Source organism: Zeugodacus cucurbitae, chromosome Y (genome assembly GCF_028554725.1).
Source record: "Zeugodacus cucurbitae isolate PBARC_wt_2022May chromosome Y, idZeuCucr1.2, whole genome shotgun sequence".
Classification (NCBI taxonomy): Eukaryota; Metazoa; Arthropoda; class Insecta; order Diptera; family Tephritidae; genus Zeugodacus; species Zeugodacus cucurbitae.
This window is the reverse complement of record NC_071673.1, coordinates 4310764-4336776: the sequence shown is the minus strand read 5'-3', so window position 1 is coordinate 4336776 and position 26013 is coordinate 4310764. Positions and strand designations below refer to the sequence as shown.

General features: G+C 38.3%; 2 protein-coding genes across 9 annotated transcripts in view; both read right to left on the bottom strand.

The window, feature by feature from the left end:
• LOC128923552 (protein rtoA-like) overlaps positions 1 to 26013 on the bottom strand; it is a 2411103-nt gene that overhangs the window by 1857744 nt on the left and 527346 nt on the right. The gene's annotated exons all lie outside the window — the stretch shown is intronic.
• LOC128923548 (uncharacterized) lies at positions 7400 to 8811 on the bottom strand. The gene is made up of 2 exons (XM_054235815.1): positions 8342 to 8811; positions 7400 to 8278 (listed from the first exon to the last, which is right to left on the bottom strand). The coding sequence occupies exons 1-2, from the start codon at positions 8747 to 8749 to the stop codon at positions 7508 to 7510; spliced, it is 1179 nt and encodes a 392-aa protein (XP_054091790.1). The 5' UTR covers positions 8750 to 8811; the 3' UTR covers positions 7400 to 7507.

Here is a 26013-nt window from a genome sequence, read left to right as displayed (position 1 = left end):
AGCGCGAGGTTCGTTTTTCTTTGTACCAGTCCTTTCGTCTCGAATCTTTTGCAATTCTTTTGCAACTACGCATCCTCTATAGTTTGCAGGGTGAGCCTCACCACAGTTGCAACATTTTGGTTGATGTTGAGCAGGTTTCTGACACTCTATGGTTTTATGTTTTCCTGCACATTTCACACATCTTGGTTGTTTGCCACAGTAATTGTGAGTATGTCCATAAGATTGGCACAACTTACATTGTGGTATGAGCTTTGACTGCTTTACAGCCTCGATAACGACAACAGAATGTAATATTGTTTTTATTCCATATATGTTTTTTATATTTTCAGTTGCTTCGAAGGTAAGAAGAAACATATCTAGAGGCTCCTTCGTTTTCCATTTCAATTTGTTAACTGCGTTTAGAGCTTTGAATCCTTTTTCATGAAAATCTGTTAATATTGCCTCTGGCTTATTTGAATGATGTAAATTTTTGACCATTACTTTAATTGGTCGCGATTGCTTGTTTTCGTAAGAATACCATGGTACACTCCCTTTGGATAACATCTTTGTTAACTTTCTATAATTATATAATAGATCGAAAACACCTTATACTAGTAAGTCAGTTCGGCTTTCGTGATCATCATTCAACAATTGACCAGGTACACCGAATCGTTAATTTCGTTGAAAATGCTATGGATAAAAAGAACCTTTGTTCAGCGGTCTTCTTAGACGTGTCTCAGGCTTTTGATAGAATTTGCTGAAACTGAAATGCATGTTACCCAAACAATATTGAGAAATAATTGCTTCCCACCTAAAAGACAGATACTTTCGCATAAAGCAAGAGGATGCATACTCAAACTTGCAACGGATAGAAGCGGGTGTTCCCCTGGGAAGCATGTTGGGGCCAATGTTTTATTTGCTTTTTACAAGTGATATCCATTTGCAAGTGATAACTAGAGCCAGTGAAGTTATGTGATAGCGACATTGGCGGATGACACAGCCCTGTTAGCAGCAAGAGAGTCAACCTCAATATCTACCCTTGGAGTGCAAACAGCAGTCAATGCAATTACTAAATGGGCTTTCAAGTGGGGAATTAAATTAAACGATTCCAAATCAATGCACGTAGACTATTTTTGAAAAACCTATAATTAGGTATATGGGAGCTAAGAGATGTTATTATCCGATTTTAATAATTTTTGGAACCGAGACACACTATTAGAATAAACAATTTCCTCTGAATTACATTAAATTATCAGAGAGATTTATCCATATTTTCGGTAAAAATTTACCCTTAGTAGGGGGCGGGTCAACGCCCACTTCCCCAAAAAAATTACATCCAAATATGCCCCTTCATAGTGCGATCCTTCATACCAAATTTTATTTTCATAACTTTATTTATGGCTTAGTTATGACACTTTATAAGTTTTTGGTTTTCGCCATTTTGTGGGCGTGGCAGTGGTCCGATTTTCGAAAGCAACCTCCTCAGGGTGCCAAGGAATACGTGTTCCAAGTTTCGTTAAGATATCTCATTTTTTACTCAAGTTATCCGTTGCACGGACAGACAGACATTCGGATTTTGACTCGTCTCGTCACCCTGATCATTTTGATATATATAACCCTATATCTAACTCGTTTAGTTTTATGACTTACAAACAACCGTTAGGTGAACAAAACTATAATACTCTCTTAGCAACTTTTGTTGCGAGAATATAAAAACAATCATACCATCCCATTTATACAAATGGTACTCCTATACCACATCACAATAATGCAAAGTACCTAGGAATCACCCAAGATTCTAAATTTAAAAATTGTATGAATTTGTTTGAGAGTTTGGTTCATAATGACCCATTCACCATCATTGCTATCGCTGGTCGATGAAACAGATATCAAACGTGATAATTAATCATATAGTGATGGCAAAGGTCGACTCTGCCACCTGGACTACGACAAGCTGCCACTATGGAAGGACTGCGGAGCAACCTTAAATAGAAGATATTAGCAGCTATCAGCGGAAAGAGTATCAAGCAATAACATACGTATAGGACCAAATTGGTGCTAAATGCTGCACATACGAGGCAGCCTCGTTGCAGCGGTGTAAATCAAAGGATCACTACTTAACTGACTGCCCGACTTTCAAGACCCTTCTGGTAGAGTTTCAGCAGAGTTTCGAATTTGTGAAATCGGTGGCCTTATGCATAAATTGCTTTCGTATGGGGCATACTGTATCCAAGTGCAGAGCGGATCGATGTCGTGTATGCAATCGATCGCATCACACATGTTTGCACCAGTACCCGGTTTCCTTCCAGCTGCACCTCATCCGCTACCGTCAACCACACATGCCACGCATACAAGAAGGATTGGCAATTCCAATACGAAAGTGGATAAAAAATTACGACTTTTCGGCGGAATTCTGTATAAAGCGAAGTATTTCAGCTAATCATCCAGACCATAACATCAATGTTAATAGTTGGAAAATTTCGTACGATATTGAATTGGCGAATCCAGAATTCCGCAAATGTAAAAAGAGTTGACATCCTATTGGGTGCAGAAACGTTTTTCGAGCTATTACCAACAAGAGTATGAATTTTTTAAGTGAAAACTTCTTACGGCGCGTTGGGCACTTTTTTGGGTGAGTATTTCCAGCTGTTCTCGCGACAGATGAGATTTTACACAGATATACTCCGCGTGTATTCTTATAATATATGTATACTATACGCAGTCTTTGCATGGGAATTCGTGCGTGTCCTCGCGACAGACGAGATTGAGAGTTTTTATATTTATTTTATAAATGAATATTAATCGGTAAATTTATTTATTTAAATATTTCATTTGGCTTGTGTTGCTGCTATTGTGTTAAAAAAAAAAACAAATCTAAAGTGTTAATAGAATTTATAAAAACATTGTTGTAGTGCTTTTGTATACTATAGTGTTACTATATTTTGTATACATTATTACAACTGCTGCTCGTCATCTAGGGTTATCTATTTTTTCATTCAATTGTCAAAGCTTATGAGGACATGTACATGACCTAAGAGATGCTATTGTTGAGAAAATTAGTGTGTTAATATTATCAGAAACTCATGTGAGTAACGAAGAAACCATTGACATTCCAAATTTCAACTTTATAGCAAGTTTCAAAAGAGACAATCGTCCAGCAGGTGGGGTGGCTATTTATCATCGGTCCGATGATACTATGGTCACATTTTCTACAGATCATATGGAAGTGCATGCGAGATATACTAGTATGTTTAGCACTAATGTTTCGAATATTGGTGATATATGTATTTCCCAATGCCATTCTAATGGACAAACAATAATAATGGCTGCCGTTTATATTTCACCAAAACAGTCTTTACAAGCAATACGAGAGTTCTTGTATTCAAATTTATTCATTTATTCTAAAGCTGCTTCCGCACTATTTATGATGAAAATTAATAGAAGATTTTATCATTATCCTATGATTTTGAGTGGAGATTTCAACATAAACTTTGCAGATGTCAAAAATCAATCATAAATTGAATTTTTATATGAAGAATTTGATTTAACGATGTCCAATGATCGCAATCTTAGCACAACAAAGTACAAAACTACTATTGATGCAGTATTCACAAGATATATAAATAATTTAAATCAAAATTGTTCATTTCATACTTTAGTTACCATAGTCCTATTGTTTCAGTTTAGAATTTGATGAAAATCCTGATAATAATGATGACAATGCTGATAATGATGATGTAAGAGTTGTTGAAATTATAGACGAGAATTGATAAATTTTGTATTTACTATTTACTAATATTTATTCATTTAAATAAAACCACTTCCTTCGAATATAGTTTCTATATTATTATACTTTATGTCAATTCAAAAAGTGCCCACCTTGCTTTGATAAACTTGATTTTTTATGTACAATTTCTCATGTCGCGAGCGCACCTTAAAATTCTCACCCAAAAAAGTGCCCAACGCGCCATAAATTCAAGTTTTCACTTCTGCCTGCACTTCCGGAGTGCAACCCCACTAGGTTTTTCGTTAATACTCCTCAGGTATTGCCTTCAGGACGGCTTCCGTCACTCATTTGAAACCGCAGTTCGGTGGTTTCAGGCCCTGGACATTAAAAGATCCAGAACTTCGTAGAATGTATCTGGACTTTATGAATGAATATAAAGTATTGGGATATATGAGCCCAACAAACAATAAGATCCCGAGTGAAGTAGTGTGGCTTTTAAGGCCCGAAAGCACAACAACCAAATTACGAGTTGTTTTTGACTCTTTGAGCCGATCTTCATCTCAAGTAGCATTGAATGAACTTTTGATGGCAGATCCAACCATGCAAGAAGAGTTATACTCAACTCTTTCACGTTTTCGCTTACACAATTATGCATTAACGGCGGACATTACTAAAATGTAATGTAAATAATTATACAGAAGATAGAAATTGTCAGCTTATTGTATGGTGGCAGCATTCATCTTAGCAAATTCAAATTTTTCGTCTTAACAACGTAACTTACGGCAATGCACTTGCTCTATTTCTCGCAACACGGTGTTTTCAAATGCTCAGTGATGCCAATATAATTAAATATCCATTCGGTTCATTGGCCTTTAAAAGAGACTTCTGTGTTGATGATTTATAACAGGATACGAAAATTGAATCTCTAGATATTTTAAGAAGTGAGGTAATTAAAATATTATCGGCTGGATTCACCTTAACGAAATGGTTTTCGAACCACCCTAAATTATTCGACAGTAATTGCGAAGTCGTAGATAATTTCGTATACCTGGGAACTAGTATCAAAAACACCAACAATGTCAGTCTCGAAATCCAGCGCAGAATCCCTCTTGCCAACAGGTGCTACTTTGGACTGAGTAGGCAATTGAACAGTAAAGTCCTCTCCCGACGAACAAGAATCAAACTCTACAAGTCACTTATCATTCGCGTCCTGCTTTATGGTGCAGAAGCTTGGACGATGTCAACATCAGATGAGACGACACTAAGAGTTTTCGAGAGGAAAATTTTGCGCAATATTTATGGTCCTCAGAACATTGGCCTTGACAATAGCTGGGAGAATTTTAAAGCCAACCTACTGCAGCTCCCATCATCATCTCATTAGCATTCCTCATTACGAAAAGGTAGAACCGAGTGCCATCTTCCAAATTTCTTATTTTGTAAAAAAATTTGAGTGCAGCTTCCATCTGCCATGCTTTTTGCAAAATTTTGTGTTTCTGACGTTTTTCGTTGGTGAGTTAACGCACTTTTAGTCATTTATAACATAACCTTTGTATTTCTTTAATTTTTGGACTGTTCAAGGAAATGGCTAAAAGAAACGACTGCAGAAAGTTTGGTTTATACAGTTTTTTGATTTGCAAGATATATACAAAAAACCTATTTGGGGGCGGGGTCACGCCCATTTTTTTCAAAAAAACTTTACATCCAAATGTGCCCCTCCCTAATGCGAGTTTCTGTACCATTTTGTGGGCGTGGCAGTGGACCGATTTTGCCCATCTCCTCATGGTGCCAAGGAATATGTGTTCCAAATTTCATTAAGATATTTTAATTTTTACTCAAGTTATCGCTTGCACGGACAGAAGGACGGACCCCATGTCTAACAGCCGGTGTCACGAAACAAATTTAAGTGAAAAATAATTAATTTCAGTTCCACCATTTGACTTAATTTTTATTTAAATGGTCACGCTTTGCCATTTAAATATTATTTAAATACTGTCATATGTAACCATGGTTACGCTTTTCTATCAGCTGAATTCCCATTTGTTTACCATTTTGACAAAGAAATACAACTTATTTGTTTACATAAATCAGCTGTTATTCTTACTAACATCCCTGCCTTTTAATTTTTTTGGTGCCAAATGTCAATAATGGTGAAACGCAGGAAATTTAAGTGCAAAGTTAAATAAAAATTAAAATTAAAATTAAATGGAACTTAATTTTCAATTAAAAACTTTCGTGAAACCGGCTGTAACTCTTTTATTTCTTGATGACACAAACAACCGTTATGTGAACAAAACTATTATACTCTCTTTAGCAACTTTGTTGCGAGAGTATAAAATTCAGATTTTTTTAGATCGATTAGTACTTTGTGGGATGCCTCTTACTATCAATAACCTCTTTCATACATTTCAGTATGGATTCCACCAATTTCTTTGTAAGACATTTTATTTCATTCTGTTTGCAGGGCGTTTTTCAAGTCGGCTTTATTTCTAATTTGATATTTTCGCATGCCTCGTTCCAAAACTGACCACAGATTCTCAATTGCATTTAAATCTGAAGATTGTGCTGGTGTTTGTACTATGTGGACTTTGCACAACCCGAATTTGTGCTTCGGATCTTTATCTCGAAATCGCAAATTTCGTTTCAAAATGTCCAGATACACACTCTTGTACATTGAAAATGTACAATGGAAACACTTATACATATGTAAAAAACTATGAATTTAAAAGTTATTATTATTTTGTTTAATTATAATAAATTTAATTTATATTTTTATTTCGTTCCTAACATCCATATTTCATACATTCATGCATGAAACATACAGTCAGGTCATTAGACCCGCTATGATAGAAATAGGTATATATTAAGTCTTGGTATGATTAGTGTAAAATGAAAAATATACAATGCATTTCAATTATAGCGGAATGTTATCCCTTTTGTTGATACATTTATATGGAATCATGCGTTGACATAATACATATTTATTTATTTTATGAATGCATGCAAAAGTTATTAATTTTAAATAAATTATGCGATTTCAGAGGCATATTTGTAGTAAAAATATAAGCACCTACGTATATTCATGTTCATACGTATGTATGTGTGTACCTACGCCTTCATAAATTGGAATTGTCTCATTATCACTTATAGCCTAGACAGACGGCAGAGTTAACACTGATAAACAGCTGATTGGCAATAATATTTTCAGTTTGGTAAAATAAAATTGGATAGAAGGCAAATATTGCGGTTGTTAGCCGCAAAATTAGTACAAAATCACTAATTATTAAAGAAATACGTTATTATTAGACCATCTTTTGGTTTTTCTCAAAATTGCTGAACCCATAAATTGCACTTGACTCTATGAAAGCTGTATACAGTGGCGGATTTAGAAATTTGCCGCCAGTAGGCTATTCAATTTTTGCCGCCCCTATTGACCTCATGCGCTAGTTTAGTTCACAATCATTATTAATTACATTTATTGTGTTAATGAAATTGCAACATTATGATTTGTCCTCTATCGTCCTCATTACATCGTTTTTTTTCGTTATTAGGATGATTTTGAACTAGGGAATAGTTGTGTCAGTTTCTAGATTATTTTTACAACCCACGATTTAGTGAAGAGTGTTTAGTGTTGAGCTACAACACTATATAAAAGCACAACTTATATAAAATAATGTGTAGTCGGTAAACGTTTAATTTGTAAATATTTTTTATTCCACTTACAATATAAAAACAACACGAACAATATCTATTAAATAATCTGTTAACAATCAGGTTAATAGTGACAATGAGATCAATTAAGTTTTACATTAACTTTTTGCGAGATTTTAAATTCGCAAAATTATTAATTATATCGTCGTATGAGATCTTGTTCATTAGTTCTGACTCTATGCACAAAAGAGATAAGGCGTTAAGCTTTTCTTGACTTAAAGTAAATCGTAGATAGTTTTTTACTCGCTTTAAGCAAGAAAAGCTTCTCTCACCTGAACAATTTGTCACTGGTGTACATAGAGCCATACGAAGTGCTATATCCAAGTTTGGATAAATGTTCTCCAAATTCTGTTTTCGTAGAAACAAAGATAGACTTTTCAATGATCCAGAATCTGGTTTTATCAAAATTCTTTCAGAAGAAATGTGACATTGAAAGTGTACGCATTCCTGAACTAAATCAGTTTCTAAATCATTGGGATATATTTTTTCCAAGGAAAGAGCTTTTTCCGTCAGGGTCGTGGGTGTCAACTCACTCATTTTGGTTAGAAATGAAAACTTCTCGTTAAAATCGTTGTAGGCGTTTTGCCGTTTTTCTAACTCGGTCACCAGTCTATCTACGAGGACGAGAAACGTGTTAACTCTGAAACTTTCACTCGCAGTCATTGTAATAACTTCTTCTGATGTTTCATCAAATCTTTTTTTTCTTTTCGGTTGCCTTTTTCCGATTTCTGTTGTGTACTGTTTCGATACGTTTATCTCCATCGCCTTTTCTTCGAAATACTTGAAATTATCTCGTTCAGCTACGAAAAACTTACGAAGTGATTCGTAAAGATCGGCAACGGTGATCAAATCTACGGCGGAAGCCTGAATTTGAACATTCACTTTGTTTATTCTTTCCAAAAAAACATTCCACACAACAACCATTACCGCCGTTTCCAGTTTCTCCAAATTCAAGAGTATTCCCGCCGCTTCTTGTCGCGTTACAGGCTTTTCGGTACAATCGTCTTTGATTGATTCCAAAGTCTTAAGAACTTCGTGCCAAGAATCTCTCAAGCTTTTACACGCGTCCTCCCTCGCTGACCAACGTGTCAGATTCACTCTTTTCAGGGTTTTGCCTTTCCCGATTTCAGTCATTAATTTAAGCCAGCGTTGCGTCGAGCTTACAAAAAAAACATAAATTTCCTGTAGCGTCATAAAAAAACGACATGCTTCTATACACGATTCAGCAGCGGCAGTTGCCACTAAATTCAAAGAATGGGCAGAGCAAGGCACGTAAAATGCGAAAGGTGCTTGATTTCGAATTTTTGCCTGCAAGCCATTGTACATGCCAGACATGTTCGCGGCATTATCATATGACTGCCCACGACAGTCTTCAATATTTATGCCCAGTGTTTCGAGGTCCGAAATAATGACAGAAAACATTTCTTCAGCTTTATGTCCCACCGACGGCAAAAACTTAACAAATCTTTCACACGGTTCGCCTGATTCTAAAACGTATCTAATAACAAGAGTAATTTGATCTACGTGTGCTATATCTGGTGTTGAATCTATGATTAGAGAAAAATATTTCGCCCTTCGTATCTCGTCTCCAATCTGTTTTGAGACTTTATGACCCATCAAGAGGATAAACTCATCGCAAACGGTCTTTGATAAATAACTGGTACTGCCTGATCCTTGATTCCCAAATCGTTCAATATGACTGGCTAAAAAAGGATCGAATTCCGCTAACAGTTCCAAAATCATACAGTAATTACCGTTATGTGGATCACCGAACTTTTCATTTTTGCCTCTGAAAGCAAGGCCTCTTGAACACAGTCGCTTCACTACCGCAACAACTCTCTTCAGAACATTTCTCCAATATATAATTTCTTCATCAATTTGGACCTGTAGCAAATTGTCGAGTCGGCCATCAATCGCACTCCTAGCTTTCAAAGTAAGAATACTAGATTTATGACGTGCAGAGTTTTCATGCTGAGCTACTCGGTGTTCTGCGTTTTTCCAGTCATTAAATCCTTCGTTCTCGAACTGGGTCTTATACTCCAATGGACCGAATGCTAAACAGGGTCCGCAATATATAGATCTTTTTGTTTCAGAATAAACAAGCCAATTTCGGTCTTTCACTTCATGATTTTTCATTTTTCTTTGGAAGATACCCACTGGCAAGAAACGACGTTGATCGGCATATATTTTTTCACTTTGAGAGAAGTCACAATATTTGTTTTGATCGAAGCCGGACCTTGCGATATTCTCCCTTAAAGTATCGTTAATTTCCCATAAAGCTGGATCCTTGTTTACATTTACCGTTGTTAGCACTTGGTCATTTCTTGCACTTGACGTCTGATTTGGGGACGCATCTTCAACTGTAATACTTATTGATGATTCATCTACCGCCTCCTTATCAAAAACATAATTATCCGTTTTTTCGAAAGCAGATTGTTCAACAGGCGACAGTTGTTGTTGGGCCACAGAGCTCAAATCCGTTTCATTTTTTTCAGATTGGATTGTATCAATGCATGTGGTTGAATTTCCTGGTCTAACAACACTGCTTTTACTGTCACTTGTAAGAAAACTGTCAATTTTTATGGTTTTACAGATAATCCGTTCTTGTTCTTTTTTTTTTAATTTTGGCCTTTTTTTTATACTCAGCTCCACTAAGTCGCTTTCTTCCATCACTCATTCTAACAATTTTTTTCTTCAAGAACTGAAACAAAAAAAAAACATTGGGAGTTTTATTTCTTGTGCGTAAATAAAGTCCTTTGTTCGGATTTCAGACCACGACTACTTACCTAATATTATAAGCAAAGGAAATAGGAATATCGACGGTTAAGTACCAAACACTGCTATCTACAAAAAAAAAACCGTTTTGTTTCGTAGATAGCAGTGTTTGGTACTTAACCATCGACATTTAAGTATAATAAAACAAAAAATGTGAATTTCCATGCAAACCTTCCAAAACAGAATCATGTTGAATTACTAATTCGTTGCTGAAGATTTATTGTAATACATTAGAATTTCTTACCTTACTGCACTGGTGATGTGATGTTTTAAAAATTATCTATTCATACAATCCACTAAACAGTCTGAAAAATGAAAGCACACAACCACAGAAAAATGTGCCGGTGAATAACGGTTAATACGTAAGAAGTTATTAGAAACTGCAGGACGCAATCGACCAATGTCACTTTTGTTTTGAAGAAAATCCCCGTTTGTATTGCCGCTCTATATCTATCTCTCTCGTTCTCGAACTCAATGCCTATGCCGCCATAGATAACTTGATACGAAACTCTTGGGTTCGAGAGAGAGCTGTCAAAACTTTCATAACATTTGTCAATGATGCCACTGCTAAAAAATATTAGCTTGGGAATTTAATAAATTATACAACACACTAAATTAAACACTTTGAAAATGCATACATATATAAATTCTACAATGCAAAATCATTAATTATTTTACATAAACATTTATTTTGCCAAAATATGTTCGCACAGTTCATTTCACCCTAATTTTGTCAAGTAATTATAACGCTGTTCTTCTGGCATCCCATCTTTTTCACTAACTGCTGGTTGACAGCACCCTGATTGTGTTTTGTTGCCAGCTCAGAAAACAGATCCGCCCGCACGCGGCAACACGATCGCGACGCGAACCGAGCGCGCTCGCTTGTGGTTCGTGCTGTCAATTCGTTCAGCCAGCCAGACACTCTTAGCGAACGGTCATATCATTCGTTCCCGCGCAGCAATGCAAAAACAACTAAGTACCCAAATACATTCATACCTAGTAGTAAATATTTAAATTTTGAAACATATTACACGTTAAATATAATATACGTATTTAATTTAATAAATGGGTCAAATCTCTTTGTGTAGGTATACAATTTTATTTAATTTCTGTAAGACAAAATAAAATGTTTGGGCCAAATTTGCCGCCCCCTAAAATCTGCCGCTCTAGGCTCCAGCCTACTCAGCCTGCTGATAAATCCACCACTGGCTGTATAAACTATTGGCCAATCTTCCGGCTACCACTGGCTTCCACTAAAATCTGGGAAATCCTGCAATTTCTTGGGCAAACTCGATGACTGTGTAGACTTAGCACTTGTATTCGCAAATGTAGGCAGTTGAATTAGAATGAATCGAATGCGTATCGATCCCTAAAATAGTTGAACTGTACATATGGTTTGCAGAAGCGGTACTTGCAGCAAATAGCGGCGGCGTGTTACGGATATCGGTATGCTGCGACAACGGTACTGTAAAGTTAGTTATAGCTGGCAACTGCGATTCTGGCAGTTTAACCGTTGGCAATTGTGTTTTCGATGGAACCTCGGCGGCAACATTATTGTTTGATGCACCCACGTTGAGCGCTTCTGGAAGGCTGTTGGCTGGGAGGCCGACAAACTAATCTCCAGCATAGCGATACGTTTTTGTAGAGCGCCGATTACGTTATCCTGGCGTGTAATTGCAGCAACTGATGATGCTCGAGTGGTGGCTCCTGTGGCTGTAGGACCCGGCTGGTAAATCACTGGCTGTTGCATTGCTACCTTGGCAATGAGAATGTTGGTCCGCTTAGGGAAATGAATAAAATGTTATTTGTGGTACTTAAGAACATTTTGGAACGATATCATGTTTATTTTAGTGAAAATATATATTTTTTTTTTAGTGGAAACTTCTTATGTCGCGTTGGGCACTTTTGTGGGTGAGCATTTTCAGCCGTTCTTGCGATAGATGAGATTTTACACAGATATACTCCGCGTGTATTCTTTTAAGATATGTATAATATACGCGCTCCTTGCATGGGCATTCGTTAGTGCTCTCACGACAGACGAGCTAACATACCTATATGTATACTCAGAGTGTATAGGTATGCGAGAGCGCTGCATGCTCTACGCAGTCTTTGCATGGGCATTCTTTCGTGTCCTCGCGACAGACGAGATTTAGAGTTTATTTTATAAATGAATATTAAACGGAAAATTTATTTATTTAAATATTTCATTTGACTTGTTTTGCTGCTATGGTATTGGGTTAAAAAAAAAAACAAATCTAAAGTGTTAATAGAATTAATAAAAACATTGTTGTAGTGTATTTCCCAATGCCATTCTAATGGACAAACAATAATAATGTCTGCCGTTTATATTTCACCAAAACAGTCTTTACAAGCAATACGAGAGTTCTTGTATTCAAATTTATTAATTTATTCTAAAGCTGCTTCCGCACTATTTATGATGAAAATTAATAGAAGATTTGATCATTATCGTATGATTTTGAGTGGAGATTTCAACATAAACTTTGCAGATGTCAAAAATCAATCATTAATTGAATTTTTATATGAAGAATTTGATTTAACGATGTCCAATGATCGCAATCTTAGCACAACAAAATACAAAACCACTATTGATGCAGTATTCATCTTAATATATAAAAATCACGTGTCACGTTGTTTGTTTTCGATGGACTCCTAAACTACTGAACCGATTTTAATGAAATTTTTAACACTATGTGCAGTTTGGTCCAACTTGAAAGATAGGATAGTTTATAACTCTCCTTATAGTCGCATTATTTATTTATTGCAAATTATTTGTTTATTATTAACAAAGAGCTATCCACCAGTTGGTGGCGCTAAGTGCGCTATGTTACAGTAGATGGCGCTACATTTCTTTCTAAATTTTCATGGATTTAGGCTGTCATAACAAAAGCTGCCACTTGCTAAACACATTAAATGAAAATGCGTTGTTTGAAGTTTATATTATTTGTGGTAAAGTTATACGAATCTATGACTTCCAATATTCTAAATTTAAGAAAAAATCACATACAATCCGTGAAATAAATAAAGTTATGTACATATGTATGGTCAGACAAATAAGCAATGCTGCCACTCTTTTCCAGTAAATCTTCCTCAAATTTGGGAGATTTCAGAGGAATTTAGGAAATCGCAGAGTTGATTTCTGCATGTATTTCCTAAATGCAAAGAAAAATTTCATTCATTTGCATTTAGGTATAGAATTTTGTATGGCTAATGCCCGGTTTCACAGTCCATACTTAAGTTGTGCCTAAATAAAATCTTAGCTAAGTAGTGTTGCAAACTGAGTAGTCGTTTGCGTTTCACAGTCGCTTCCATGCATCATTCGCTGTGTTGCAGGTTTTAATATGGCTTATTTGCATAGGTATTATGCTAAGGATAATTGTGGCCTTTGCTTTTTCATCCTTTGATTTCCAAAGTAACACGCTTTTCTCATCTGCACCCTCGACTGGACAAGCAGTCTCTCCGCACGTAACGGACCATAATTCTTGATGCACTAGAACACTTTGGAGCTGTAGACTCCACGAATCGTGATTGTATGTGATTGGGTTGCAACCGTTTAGCCGGTTATAGCCGAATCGACGATAGAGCCACCTCTCTCTCTCCTTCGCAGTTCGGCGCCAGTTGGAGATCCCAAGTGTAACCAGGTCGCTCTCCACCTGGTCCCTCCAACGGAGTGGAGGCCTTCCCCTTCCTCGGCTTCCTCCGGCGGGTACTGCATCGAACACTTTCAGGGCTGGAGTGTTTTCGTCCATTCGGACAACATGACCTAGCCAGCGTAGCCGCTGTCTTTTTATTCGCTGAACTATGTCAATGTCGTCGTATAACTCGTACAGCTCATCGTTCCATCGTCTGCGGTATTCGCCGTTGCCAATGTTCTGAGGACCATACATCTTGCGCAAAATTTTCCTCTCGAAAACTACTAGTGTCGTCTCATCTGATGTTGATGACATCGTCCAAGCTTCTGCACCGTAGAGCAGGAGGGGAATGATAAGCGACTTGTAGAGCTTGATTTTGGTTCGTCGAGAGACGAACAAAGTAGCACTTGTTGGCAAGTGTTATTCTGCGCTAGATTTCGAGGCTGACATTGTTCGTGTTGTTGATTCTGGTTCCCAGGTATACGAAATTATCTACGACCTCGAAGTTATGACTGTCAACAGTGACGTGGGAGCCAAGACGCGAATGCGCCGACTGTTTGCTTGATGACAGGAGATATTTCGTCTTGTCCTCATTCACCTCCAGACCCATTCGCTTCGCCTCCTTGTCCATGCGGGAAAAAGCAGAACAAACGGCGAGGTTGTTGCTTCCGATGATATCAATATCATCGGCGTACGCCAGGAGCTGTACACTCTTGTAGAAGATTGTACCTTCTCGGTTTAGCTCTGCAGCTCTTATAATTTTTTCCAGCATCAGGTTAAAGAAGTCGTACGATAGTGAGTCACCTTGTCTGAAACCTCGTTTGGTATCGAACAGCTCGGAGAGGTCCTTCCCAATCATGACGGAGCTTTTGGTGTTGCTCAACGTCAATTTACACAGCCTTATTAGTTTTTCGGGGATACCAAATTCAGACATCGCGGCGTAAAGGCAGCTCCTTTTCGTGCTGTCGAAAGCAGCTTTAAAATCGACAAAAAGGTGGTGTGTGTCGATCCTCTTTTCACGGGTCTTCTCCAAAATTTGGCGCATGGTGAATATCTGGTCAGTTGTCGATTTTCCAGGTCTAAAGCCACACTGATAAGGTCCAATCAGTTTGTTGACGATGGGCTTTAGTCTTTTACACAGTACGCTCGATAGAACCTTGTATGCGATATTTAGGAGGCTGATCCCACGGTAATTGGCGCAGATTGTGGGATCTCCCTTTTTATGGATTGGGCAGAGCACACTGAGATTCCAATCGTCAGGCATGCTTTCTTCCGACCATATTCTGCAAAGAAGCTGATGCATGCACCTTATCAGTTCTTCGCCGCCGTATTTGAATAGTTCTGCCGGTAATTTATCGGCCCCCGCTGCTTTGTTGTTCTTCAAGCGGGTAATTGCTATTCGAATTTCTTCATGGTCGGGTAATGGAACATCTGTTCCATCGTCATCGATTGGGGGATCGGGTTCGCCATCTCCTGGTGTTGTACTCTCACTGCCATTCAGCAGGTCGGAGAAGTGTTCTCTCCATAATCCCAGTATGCCCTGGACATCGGTTACCAGTTTGTATTGAATCGTAATTAGATTCATCTAATTTCTCAATATTAAAAAACGTCGAACTCATTTTACTCGGCTCCCAGGAATTTGAACCTGGGCCCATAACCAGTTGGAAGTTGGAATATTCCCGGTTCAAATAAAATGGTTCTATAATATTGGTTTTAATATTAAAGTACAAAATGAAGTTTATTGATTCAAAGTCAAAACGCAAGTGAGTTAGAAAAAGTACATTCAAAGTAAAAATGAAAAATGCAGGGCTGCATGAATATGTGAGTTGACAGGGTTGCCGTCCAACAACATTAAATTTAAGGTTTTATTTAGCAGTGCTATAAAGATTTTATTTATGTTAACAGCCTTATTTCTGCACTTTACAAATTCAACAAATTTTTAATTTATAAATATTCGAAATTTATTAATCATTTTTCCCTTTTTTGCATAAAATAAATGAAGATAATGAAGGTAACTTTGTCGAAATTGATTTCCATATTTTGCCTACGATTACAGCTTATCAAATGTTTGGCCATAAATGACAAAGTTTAGATTTTCATGGTCCCCAAGGAATTTTTCTGAAGCTAAGCATAAAAACCAACCAAATTCAATTTGCAACTTGTTGATTTTTGGGTAGCAGACTTATAGCCGGTTTTACTTAATATTTTTAATTGAAAATTAAAATAAATTTAATTTTTATTTTTATTTAACTTTGCACATAAGTTTCCTGCGTTTCACCATTATTGACATCTGGCATCCAAAAAAAAGGCAGGGATGTTAGTGAGAATAACAGCTGATTTATGTAAACAAATAAATTGTAAATTGTATTTATTTGTGAAAATGGAAATTGTTGGTAAAAGTAAACATTTATCTTCGAATGAAATTTGTTCCGTGCTAAGCAAAAGTATTGCAAAAATCAAGTATCTTGGAATGCAAGGCAACAGGAAAAGTGCGTCCTGACCAAAAGGACAAAGTGCGGGAGACAATAACAGAAAGTTTTAACTCGGTGTGCTCCGGAGCACCTCGTTCAACACAACGGTGTGCTGACTATGGTATGTGTGTGGTACCGTCGGTGGTCCTTGCAAAGCGCCAGATCCCGCTCATACCGAAATTGACGTACTGTTTACAGAAACATTGCCAAAAAACAATTGCGGGGGATGGACTCCACATACGACAACGACTGCCTAGAAAAAAATTTTGAGGATTTTGATAATTCTGGTAGTTACTTACATATTATGAAATTTTTATTATCGTTTACGAATATGTGTGTCTGTTATATGTTTTAACAGTTGAGCCAAAAGAGACAGTAAAGGAAGATCAAATAATTGAAGATGAAACTGGTTTGTATATTTTTATTAAGAGCTATCACAAACTGCCGGATTGAAAATTAAATTGTTTCTAAGTAGATTTTGAATCTTGGGAGCACTATACACCAAGGCAATTAAATACGCCAAAAAAACAGGAAGTTGTACGCTGAAAGTGTAAATAAATAAGTAAGGAAGGTCAAAATGCGGGTGTCACCGAACATTTGATACTCTCGCAATTTATTTATTTATTCCACTCACATATTCGGCATATATATGGTATAAAGTTCATTGAAAGTTTGAAAACCCTAATATTAGGTATAGGGGAGCTAGGGGAAGTTATGCCCGATTTCATTATTTTTTGGCACGGAGACATATTATTAAAAGAAACTGTATTTCTTCAAAATATATGAGAAACTTAACTTTTCGGTAAAAAAATTGTTAGAAGCACTGAGGTCCTCTTTTGTTAAACTGTTAAAGCTAGATCAACCAAACTCGTTTCCTTTCTAGCTCTTCCTTATGTATGTGATTGGCTTTGCAACCGTTTTATAGCCGAATCGACGATGGTGCGCCACCTCTCTCTCTCCTTCGCAGTTCGGCGCCAGTTGGAGATCCCAAGTGTAACCAGGTCGCTCTCCACCTGGTCCCTCCAACGGAGTAGAGGCGTTCCCCTTCCTCGGCTTCCTCCGGCGGGTACTGCATCGAACACTTTCAGGGCTGGAGTATTTTCGTCCATTCGGACAACTTGACCTAGCCAACGTAGCCGCTGTTTTTTTATTCGCTGAACTATGTCAATGTCGTCGTATAACCCGTATAGCTCATCGTTCCAAAATTTTCCTCTCGAAAACTACTAGTGTCGTTTCATCTGATGTTGACATCGTCCAAGCTTCTGCACCGTAAAGCAGGACGGGAATGATAAGCGACTTGTAGAGCTTGATTTTGGTTCGTCGAGAGAGGACTTTACTGTTCAATTGCCTACTCAGTCCAAAGTAGCACCTGTTGGCAAGAGTTATTCTGCGCTGGATTTCGAGGCTGACATTGTTCGTGTTGTTGTTGCTGGTTCCCAGGTATACGAAATTATCTACGACCTCGAAGTTATGACTGTCAACAGTGACGTGGGAGCCAAGACGCGAATGCGACGACTGTTTGCTTGATGGCAGGAGATATATCATCTTGTCCTCATTCACTCCACACCCATTCGCTTCGCCTCCTTGTCCATGTGGGAAAAAGCAGAACGGCTCGGAGAGGTCCTTCCCAATCATGACGGAGCTTTTGGTGTTGCTCAACGTCAACTTACACAGCTTCATTAGTTTTGCGGGGATACCAAATTCAGACATCGCGACGTAAAGGCAACTCCTTTCCGTGCTGGCGAAAGCAGCTTTAAAATCGACAAAAAGGTGGTGTGTGTCGATCCTCTTTTCACGGGTCTTCTCCACGATTTGGCGCATAGTGAATATCTGGTCAGTTGTCGATTTTCCAGGTCTAAAGCCACACTGATAAGGTCCAATCAGTTTGTTGACGGTGGGCTTTAATCTTTCACACAGTACGCTCGATAGAACCTTGTATGCGATACTTAGAAGGTTGATCCCACGGTAATTGGCGCAGATTTTGGGATCTCCCTTTTTATGGATTGGGCAGATCACACTGAGATTCCAATCGTCAGGCATGCTTTCTTCCGACCATATTGAGATGCCGTTCCACAGTTCCCTTATATCGAGATGCTGATGAGTGCTCTCAGAGAGCAGGAGTGCAAGTCGAGTAGAGTATTTCGTGGCTGTCTGTTGCGATTGCAGCTTTTCGACGTCGAATTTTCCTTGTATTTGTTGACGGGCGTTCTTTGCTGCACAGAGGCGAGTGCGTATCTTTGCTGCGACCAGATAATGGTCTGAGTCTATATTTGGTCCTCGGAGTGTCCGCACGTCTAAAACACTGGAGACATGTCTTCCGTCTATCACAACGTGATCGATTTGGTACCGCGTGTTTCGATCAGGAGACAGCCAAGTAGCTTGATGTATTTTCTTATGGTGGAATCTGGTACTACAGACGATCATATTTCGGGCCTCAGCGAAGTCGATTAAAATAAATTTAATTTTTATTTTTATTTAACTTTGCACATAAGTTTCCTGCGTTTCACCATTATTGACATCTGGCATCCAAAAAAAAGGCAGGGATGTTAGTGAGAATAACAGCTGATTTATGTAAACAAATAAATTGTAAATTGTATTTATTTGTGAAAATGGAAATTGTTGGTAAAAGTAAACATTTATCTTCGAATGAAATTTGTTCCGTGCTAAGCAAAAGTATTGCAAAAATCAAGTATCTTGGAATGCAAGGCAACAGGAAAAGTGCGTCCTGACCAAAAGGACAAAGTGCGGGAGACAATAACAGAAAGTTTTAACTCGGTGTGCTCCGGAGCACCTCGTTCAACACAACGGTGTGCTGACTATGGTATGTGTGTGGTACCGTCGGTGGTCCTTGCAAAGCGCCAGATCCCGCTCATACCGAAATTGACGTACTGTTTACAGAAACATTGCCAAAAAACAATTGCGGGGGATGGACTCCACATACGACAACGACTGCCTAGAAAAAAATTTTGAGGATTTTGATAATTCTGGTAGTTACTTACATATTATGAAATTTTTATTATCGTTTACGAATATGTGTGTCTGTTATATGTTTTAACAGTTGAGCCAAAAGAGACAGTAAAGGAAGATCAAATAATTGAAGATGAAACTGGTTTGTATATTTTTATTAAGAGCTATCACAAACTGCCGGATTGAAAATTAAATTGTTTCTAAGTAGATTTTGAATCTTGGGAGCACTATACACCAAGGCAATTAAATACGCCAAAAAAACAGGAAGTTGTACGCTGAAAGTGTAAATAAATAAGTAAGGAAGGTCAAAATGCGGGTGTCACCGAACATTTGATACTCTCGCAATTTATTTATTTATTCCACTCACATATTCGGCATATATATGGTATAAAGTTCATTGAAAGTTTGAAAACCCTAATATTAGGTATAGGGGAGCTAGGGGAAGTTATGCCCGATTTCATTATTTTTTGGCACGGAGACATATTATTAAAAGAAACTGTATTTCTTCAAAATATATGAGAAACTTAACTTTTCGGTAAAAAAATTGTTAGAAGCACTGAGGTCCTCTTTTGTTAAACTGTTAAAGCTAGATCAACCAAACTCGTTTCCTTTCTAGCTCTTCCTTATGTATGTGATTGGCTTTGCAACCGTTTTATAGCCGAATCGACGATGGTGCGCCACCTCTCTCTCTCCTTCGCAGTTCGGCGCCAGTTGGAGATCCCAAGTGTAACCAGGTCGCTCTCCACCTGGTCCCTCCAACGGAGTAGAGGCGTTCCCCTTCCTCGGCTTCCTCCGGCGGGTACTGCATCGAACACTTTCAGGGCTGGAGTATTTTCGTCCATTCGGACAACTTGACCTAGCCAACGTAGCCGCTGTTTTTTTATTCGCTGAACTATGTCAATGTCGTCGTATAACCCGTATAGCTCATCGTTCCAAAATTTTCCTCTCGAAAACTACTAGTGTCGTTTCATCTGATGTTGACATCGTCCAAGCTTCTGCACCGTAAAGTAGGACGGGAATGATAAGCGACTTGTAGAGCTTGATTTTGGTTCGTCGAGAGAGGACTTTACTGTTCAATTGCCTACTCAGTCCAAAGTAGCACCTGTTGGCAAGAGTTATTCTGCGCTGGATTTCGAGGCTGACATTGTTCGTGTTGTTGTTGCTGGTTCCCAGGTATACGAAATTATCTACGACCTCGAAGTTATGACTGTCAACAGTGACGTGGGAGCCAAGACGCGAATGCGACGACTGTTTGCTTGATGGCAGGAGATATATCATCTTGTCCTCATTCACTCCACACCCATTCGCTTCGCCTCCTTGTCCATGTGGGAAAAAGCAGAACGGCTCGGAGAGGTCCTTCCCAATCATGACGGAGCTTTTGGTGTTGCTCAACGTCAACTTACACAGCTTCATTAGTTTTGCGGGGATACCAAATTCAGACATCGCGACGTAAATGCAACTCCTTTCCGTGCTGGCGAAAGCAGCTTTAAAATCGACAAAAAGGTGGTGTGTGTCGATCCTCTTTTCACGGGTCTTCTCCACGATTTGGCGCATAGTGAATATCTGGTCAGTTGTCGATTTTCCAGGTCTAAAGCCACACTGATAAGGTCCAATCAGTTTGTTGACGGTGGGCTTTAATCTTTCACACAGTACGCTCGATAGAACCTTGTATGCGATACTTAGAAGGTTGATCCCACGGTAATTGGCGCAGATTTTGGGATCTCCCTTTTTATGGATTGGGCAGATCACACTGAGATTCCAATCGTCAGGCATGCTTTCTTCCGACCATATTGAGATGCCGTTCCACAGTTCCCTTATATCGAGATGCTGATGAGTGCTCTCAGAGAGCAGGAGTGCAAGTCGAGTAGAGTATTTCGTGGCTGTCTGTTGCGATTGCAGCTTTTCGACGTCGAATTTTCCTTGTATTTGTTGACGGGCGTTCTTTGCTGCACAGAGGCGAGTGCGTATCTTTGCTGCGACCAGATAATGGTCTGAGTCTATATTTGGTCCTCGGAGTGTCCGCACGTCTAAAACACTGGAGACATGTCTTCCGTCTATCACAACGTGATCGATTTGGTACCGCGTGTTTCGATCAGGAGACAGCCAAGTAGCTTGATGTATTTTCTTATGGTGGAATCTGGTACTACAGACGATCATATTTCGGGCCTCAGCGAAGTCGATCGGCCTCAGGCCGTTTGGCGATGTTTCGTCAAGGAGGCTGAATTTTCCGACTGTTGTGCCAAAGACACCTTCTTTACCCACCCTGGCGTTAAAATCGCCAAGCACGACTTTTACATCGTGGCGGGGGCAGCGGTCATCAAAAACTTTCCTCACTTGCGTGAACTTCTACACATGATCCCATCCTCCTCCTTCTTCTCTTCCTTATACAGTCCAAAAATTAAAGAAATCGGATAATAACCACGCCCACCTCCCATACAAAGGTTATGTTGAAAATTACTAAAAGTGCTTTAACTTACTAACGAAAAACGTTAGAAACACTAAATTTTACGGAAGAAATATAAAAAACAAGTTACAGTGAAATTTTTTTCCAAATGGAAAATGGGCCCACTTATGGGTCAATAACCATATCTCAGGAACTATTCGATAGATTTCAATGAAATTCGGTATATAACACTTTCCTGATGACACGTTTGGAATATGGGCGAAATCGGTTCACAACCACGCCTACTTCCCATATAACTCAATTTTGAATTCTTCTGATTCGTTCACTTTATAATATATACATAAGGAACCAATAAACATAGCGGAATAAAACTTTACACAAATAATGTATTTGAGTTGTGATATCACTTGTGGAAAAATTGTCAAAATCGGACCATGATTTTTCAAGGCCCCTGATATCGAACATGAACAACTCAGTGCCTAAGGGTAATTTTTCACCGAAAATATAGGTAAATCTCTCAGATATTTGAATGTAGTTCATTCCCTCTGAATTTTTTTCTTATAACAGTTTGTGTCTGTATCAAAAATGGTTAAAATCGGGCCATAACTTCCCCCAGATCCTATATACCAAATTATAGGTAATATAAAATTAAGTGAGCGTGTAGCCTTCGATATATTATTTTTTGGTGGTGAAAACGAGTGAGATCGGTTTAGGAATTACCTCAGTCCCCATATACTATTTATGATGTTTTTCGTTATTCTATTGAACTTTATGCCGAATATATGGGTCGCATTGTGTTATCTTGATAAAATTATATCAATAAATTGCGAGAGTATGAAATGTTTGGTTCCACCCGAACTTAGCCTTTCCTTACTTGTTAATTTTAATTTAATTCAACACTAATCTGAGCACAATATTTATACTCTCGCAACAAATGTTGCTAAAGAGAGTATTATAGTTTTGTTCACATAATAGTTGTTTGTAACACCCAAAACTAAAAGAGTTAGATATAGGGTTATATATACCAAAGTGATCAGTGTGAAGAGTTGAGTTCAAATCCGAATGTCTGTCTGTTCGTCCGTCCGTCCACCTGTGCAAGCTGTAAAAAGACAATGTTTCATTATTTTATTTACAAATTGAAGTCTAATCTTCTTTTATTTTGGGCCATAACATTTTAAATCTCTTCCTCCGTCACGTCTATATCTCTATGGATATTCAAGAGATCCATTCCTTTCAGGCGTGTTTCTCCAGTTTTATTTCTTAAATATGTTTTAAGCCTGCGGAGTGAGGAAAACGAGCGTTCACTTGAAGCGACAGATATAGGAATTGTTGTTCCAATCTTTAAAAAACGATGCACTGTTTTGAAAAGTTTAATTTGAAAAACAAATAATAAGTAAAGTTGTGTATCTAATTCAGACCAGTTTTTTCTGGTTGTTTTTATTAAAAATATAGACATTTTAGTTAAGGCACTCAAGTATTTTTTTTGCAAAGAGCATAATTTTTTTTTATTTAAATTTATTTCACAACAGTTTGCTCATGGAACGAAAACTGAAAGTCATAATAAATGAGTTTTTAAACTCTAAAAAAATAATAGAAACCTTATTGGGTACTTTTCAGTTCAGAACTAATTTTCAAAAGAAGTCCATTTTCGACTCACAATTCCCCTTAAATCTAAACAAATCCAGTTCAGCAGCCACAGAGTTATAAGGCAAACTCATTACTTTGAAGCAAATTAAAACAATGTCTCTGTCCAGTTTATATTTTTCTGGGTTTTTTAATTGGCCTACATTCCCACAACTTTTTAATACTATCCCGATCCAATAGGTTTGTTTTTAGTTTAACATTTTCATAGTTTCAAAAAATTAAATTCTATCAGCAGAAAAGTATCAAAATAGGCCGTTTGTGAACAAAAAAATTATCAAATCACAAAATTTAGAAAAAAAGTATCAAAAAAGATACAAATGTATCAAAACGGCAACGCTGTTAGTGACTAATGTATTCATTTATTTTACATATTCATACATCGTCGGCAGAAAGATTGCTTTGAAAACAACAAATTACAATTTTTCAAATGACTATGTAGAACGAATTATGTTCTAAGTAATTATTTTGTAAGGTAGGAAAATATTCTCAATTAATTCACATCTTTCGTTAACAATAGTGCAGAAATTGTCTGGTAGTTTAATACATCCCAAATTATGACTGAACACTGTTGCAGCACTGCTGATATTCCGCTATTTTTTTTATACTCTCGCAACAAGCGAGCGGGATGGGAAAGATACCGAGAGCTGAAGAGGGAAGCGAGACGCATTTGCAGACAAAAAAAGAAAGAGGCCGAAATGCGTGAGTATGAAGAGCTTGACAAGCTGGCCGACAGGGGTAATGCTCGAAAATTTTACGAAAAGATCCGGCGACTAACTGAAGGTTTCAAGACCGGAGCACACTCCTGTAGGACCCCCAGAGGTGATCTAGTTATTGATGACCAGAGTATACTGAGTTTGTGGAGGGAACATTTCTCCAGCCTGCTGAATGGCAGTGAAAGTACAACACCAGGAGATGGCGAACCCGATTCCCCAATCGACGATGATGGAGCAGATGTTCCATTGCCCGACCGTGAAGAAATTCGAATAGCAATTGCCCGCTTGAAGAACAATAAGGCGGCGGGGGCCGATGGATTACCGGCCGAGCTATTCAAATACGGCGGCGAAGACCTGATAAGGTGCTTGCATCAGCTTCTTTGCAGAATATGGTTGGAAGAAAGCATGCCTGACGATTGGAATCTTAGTGTACTCTGCCCAATACACAAAAAGGGAGACCCCACAATTTGCGCCAATTACCGTGGGATAAGCTTCCTCAACATCGCGTTTAAGGTTCTGTCGAGCGTATTGTGTGAAAGACTAAAGCCCACCGTCAACAAACTGATTGGACCTTATCAGTGTGGCTGTAGACCTGAAAAATCAACAACAGACCAGATATTCACCATGCGCCAAATTTTGGAGAAGACCCGTGAAAATAGGATCGACACACACCATCTCTTTGTCGACTTTAAAGCTGCTTTCGACAGCACGAAAAGGAGTTGCCTTTATGCCCCGATGTCTGAATTTGGTATCCCCGCAAAACTAATACGGCTGTGTAAACTGACGTTGAGCAACACCAAAAGTTCCGTCAGGATCGGGAAGGACCTCTCCGAGCCGTTCGATACCAGACGAGGTTTCAGACAAGGTGACTCACTATCGTGCGACTTCTTTAACTTGATGCTGGAGAAAATTATAAGAGCTGCAGAACTAAATAGAGAAGGTACAATCTTCTACAAGAGTGTACAGCTACTGGCGTACGCCGATGATATAGATATTATTGGAAACAACACAGACAGTAAAGGAAGATCAAATAATTGAAGATGAAACTGGTTTGTATATTTTTATTAAGAGCTATCACAAACTGCCGGATTGAAAATTAAATTGTTTCTAAGTAGATTTTGAATCTTGGGAGCACTATACACCAAGGCAATTAAATACGCCAAAAAAACAGGAAGTTGTACGCTGAAAGTGTAAATAAATAAGTAAGGAAGGTCAAAATGCGGGTGTCACCGAACATTTGATACTCTCGCAATTTATTTATTTATTCCACTCACATATTCGGCATATATATGGTATAAAGTTCATTGAAAGTTTGAAAACCCTAATATTAGGTATAGGGGAGCTAGGGGAAGTTATGCCCGATTTCATTATTTTTTGGCACGGAGACATATTATTAAAAGAAACTGTATTTCTTCAAAATATATGAGAAACTTAACTTTTCGGTAAAAAAATTGTTAGAAGCACTGAGGTCCTCTTTTGTTAAACTGTTAAAGCTAGATCAACCAAACTCGTTTCCTTTCTAGCTCTTCCTTATGTATGTGATTGGCTTTGCAACCGTTTTATAGCCGAATCGACGATGGTGCGCCACCTCTCTCTCTCCTTCGCAGTTCGGCGCCAGTTGGAGATCCCAAGTGTAACCAGGTCGCTCTCCACCTGGTCCCTCCAACGGAGTAGAGGCGTTCCCCTTCCTCGGCTTCCTCCGGCGGGTACTGCATCGAACACTTTCAGGGCTGGAGTATTTTCGTCCATTCGGACAACTTGACCTAGCCAACGTAGCCGCTGTTTTTTTATTCGCTGAACTATGTCAATGTCGTCGTATAACCAGTATAGCTCATCGTTCCAAAATTTTCCTCTCGAAAACTACTAGTGTCGTCTCATCTGATGTTGACATCGTCCAAGCTTCTGCACCGTAAAGCAGGACGGGAATGATAAGCGACTTGTAGAGCTTGATTTTGGTTCGTCGAGAGAGGACTTT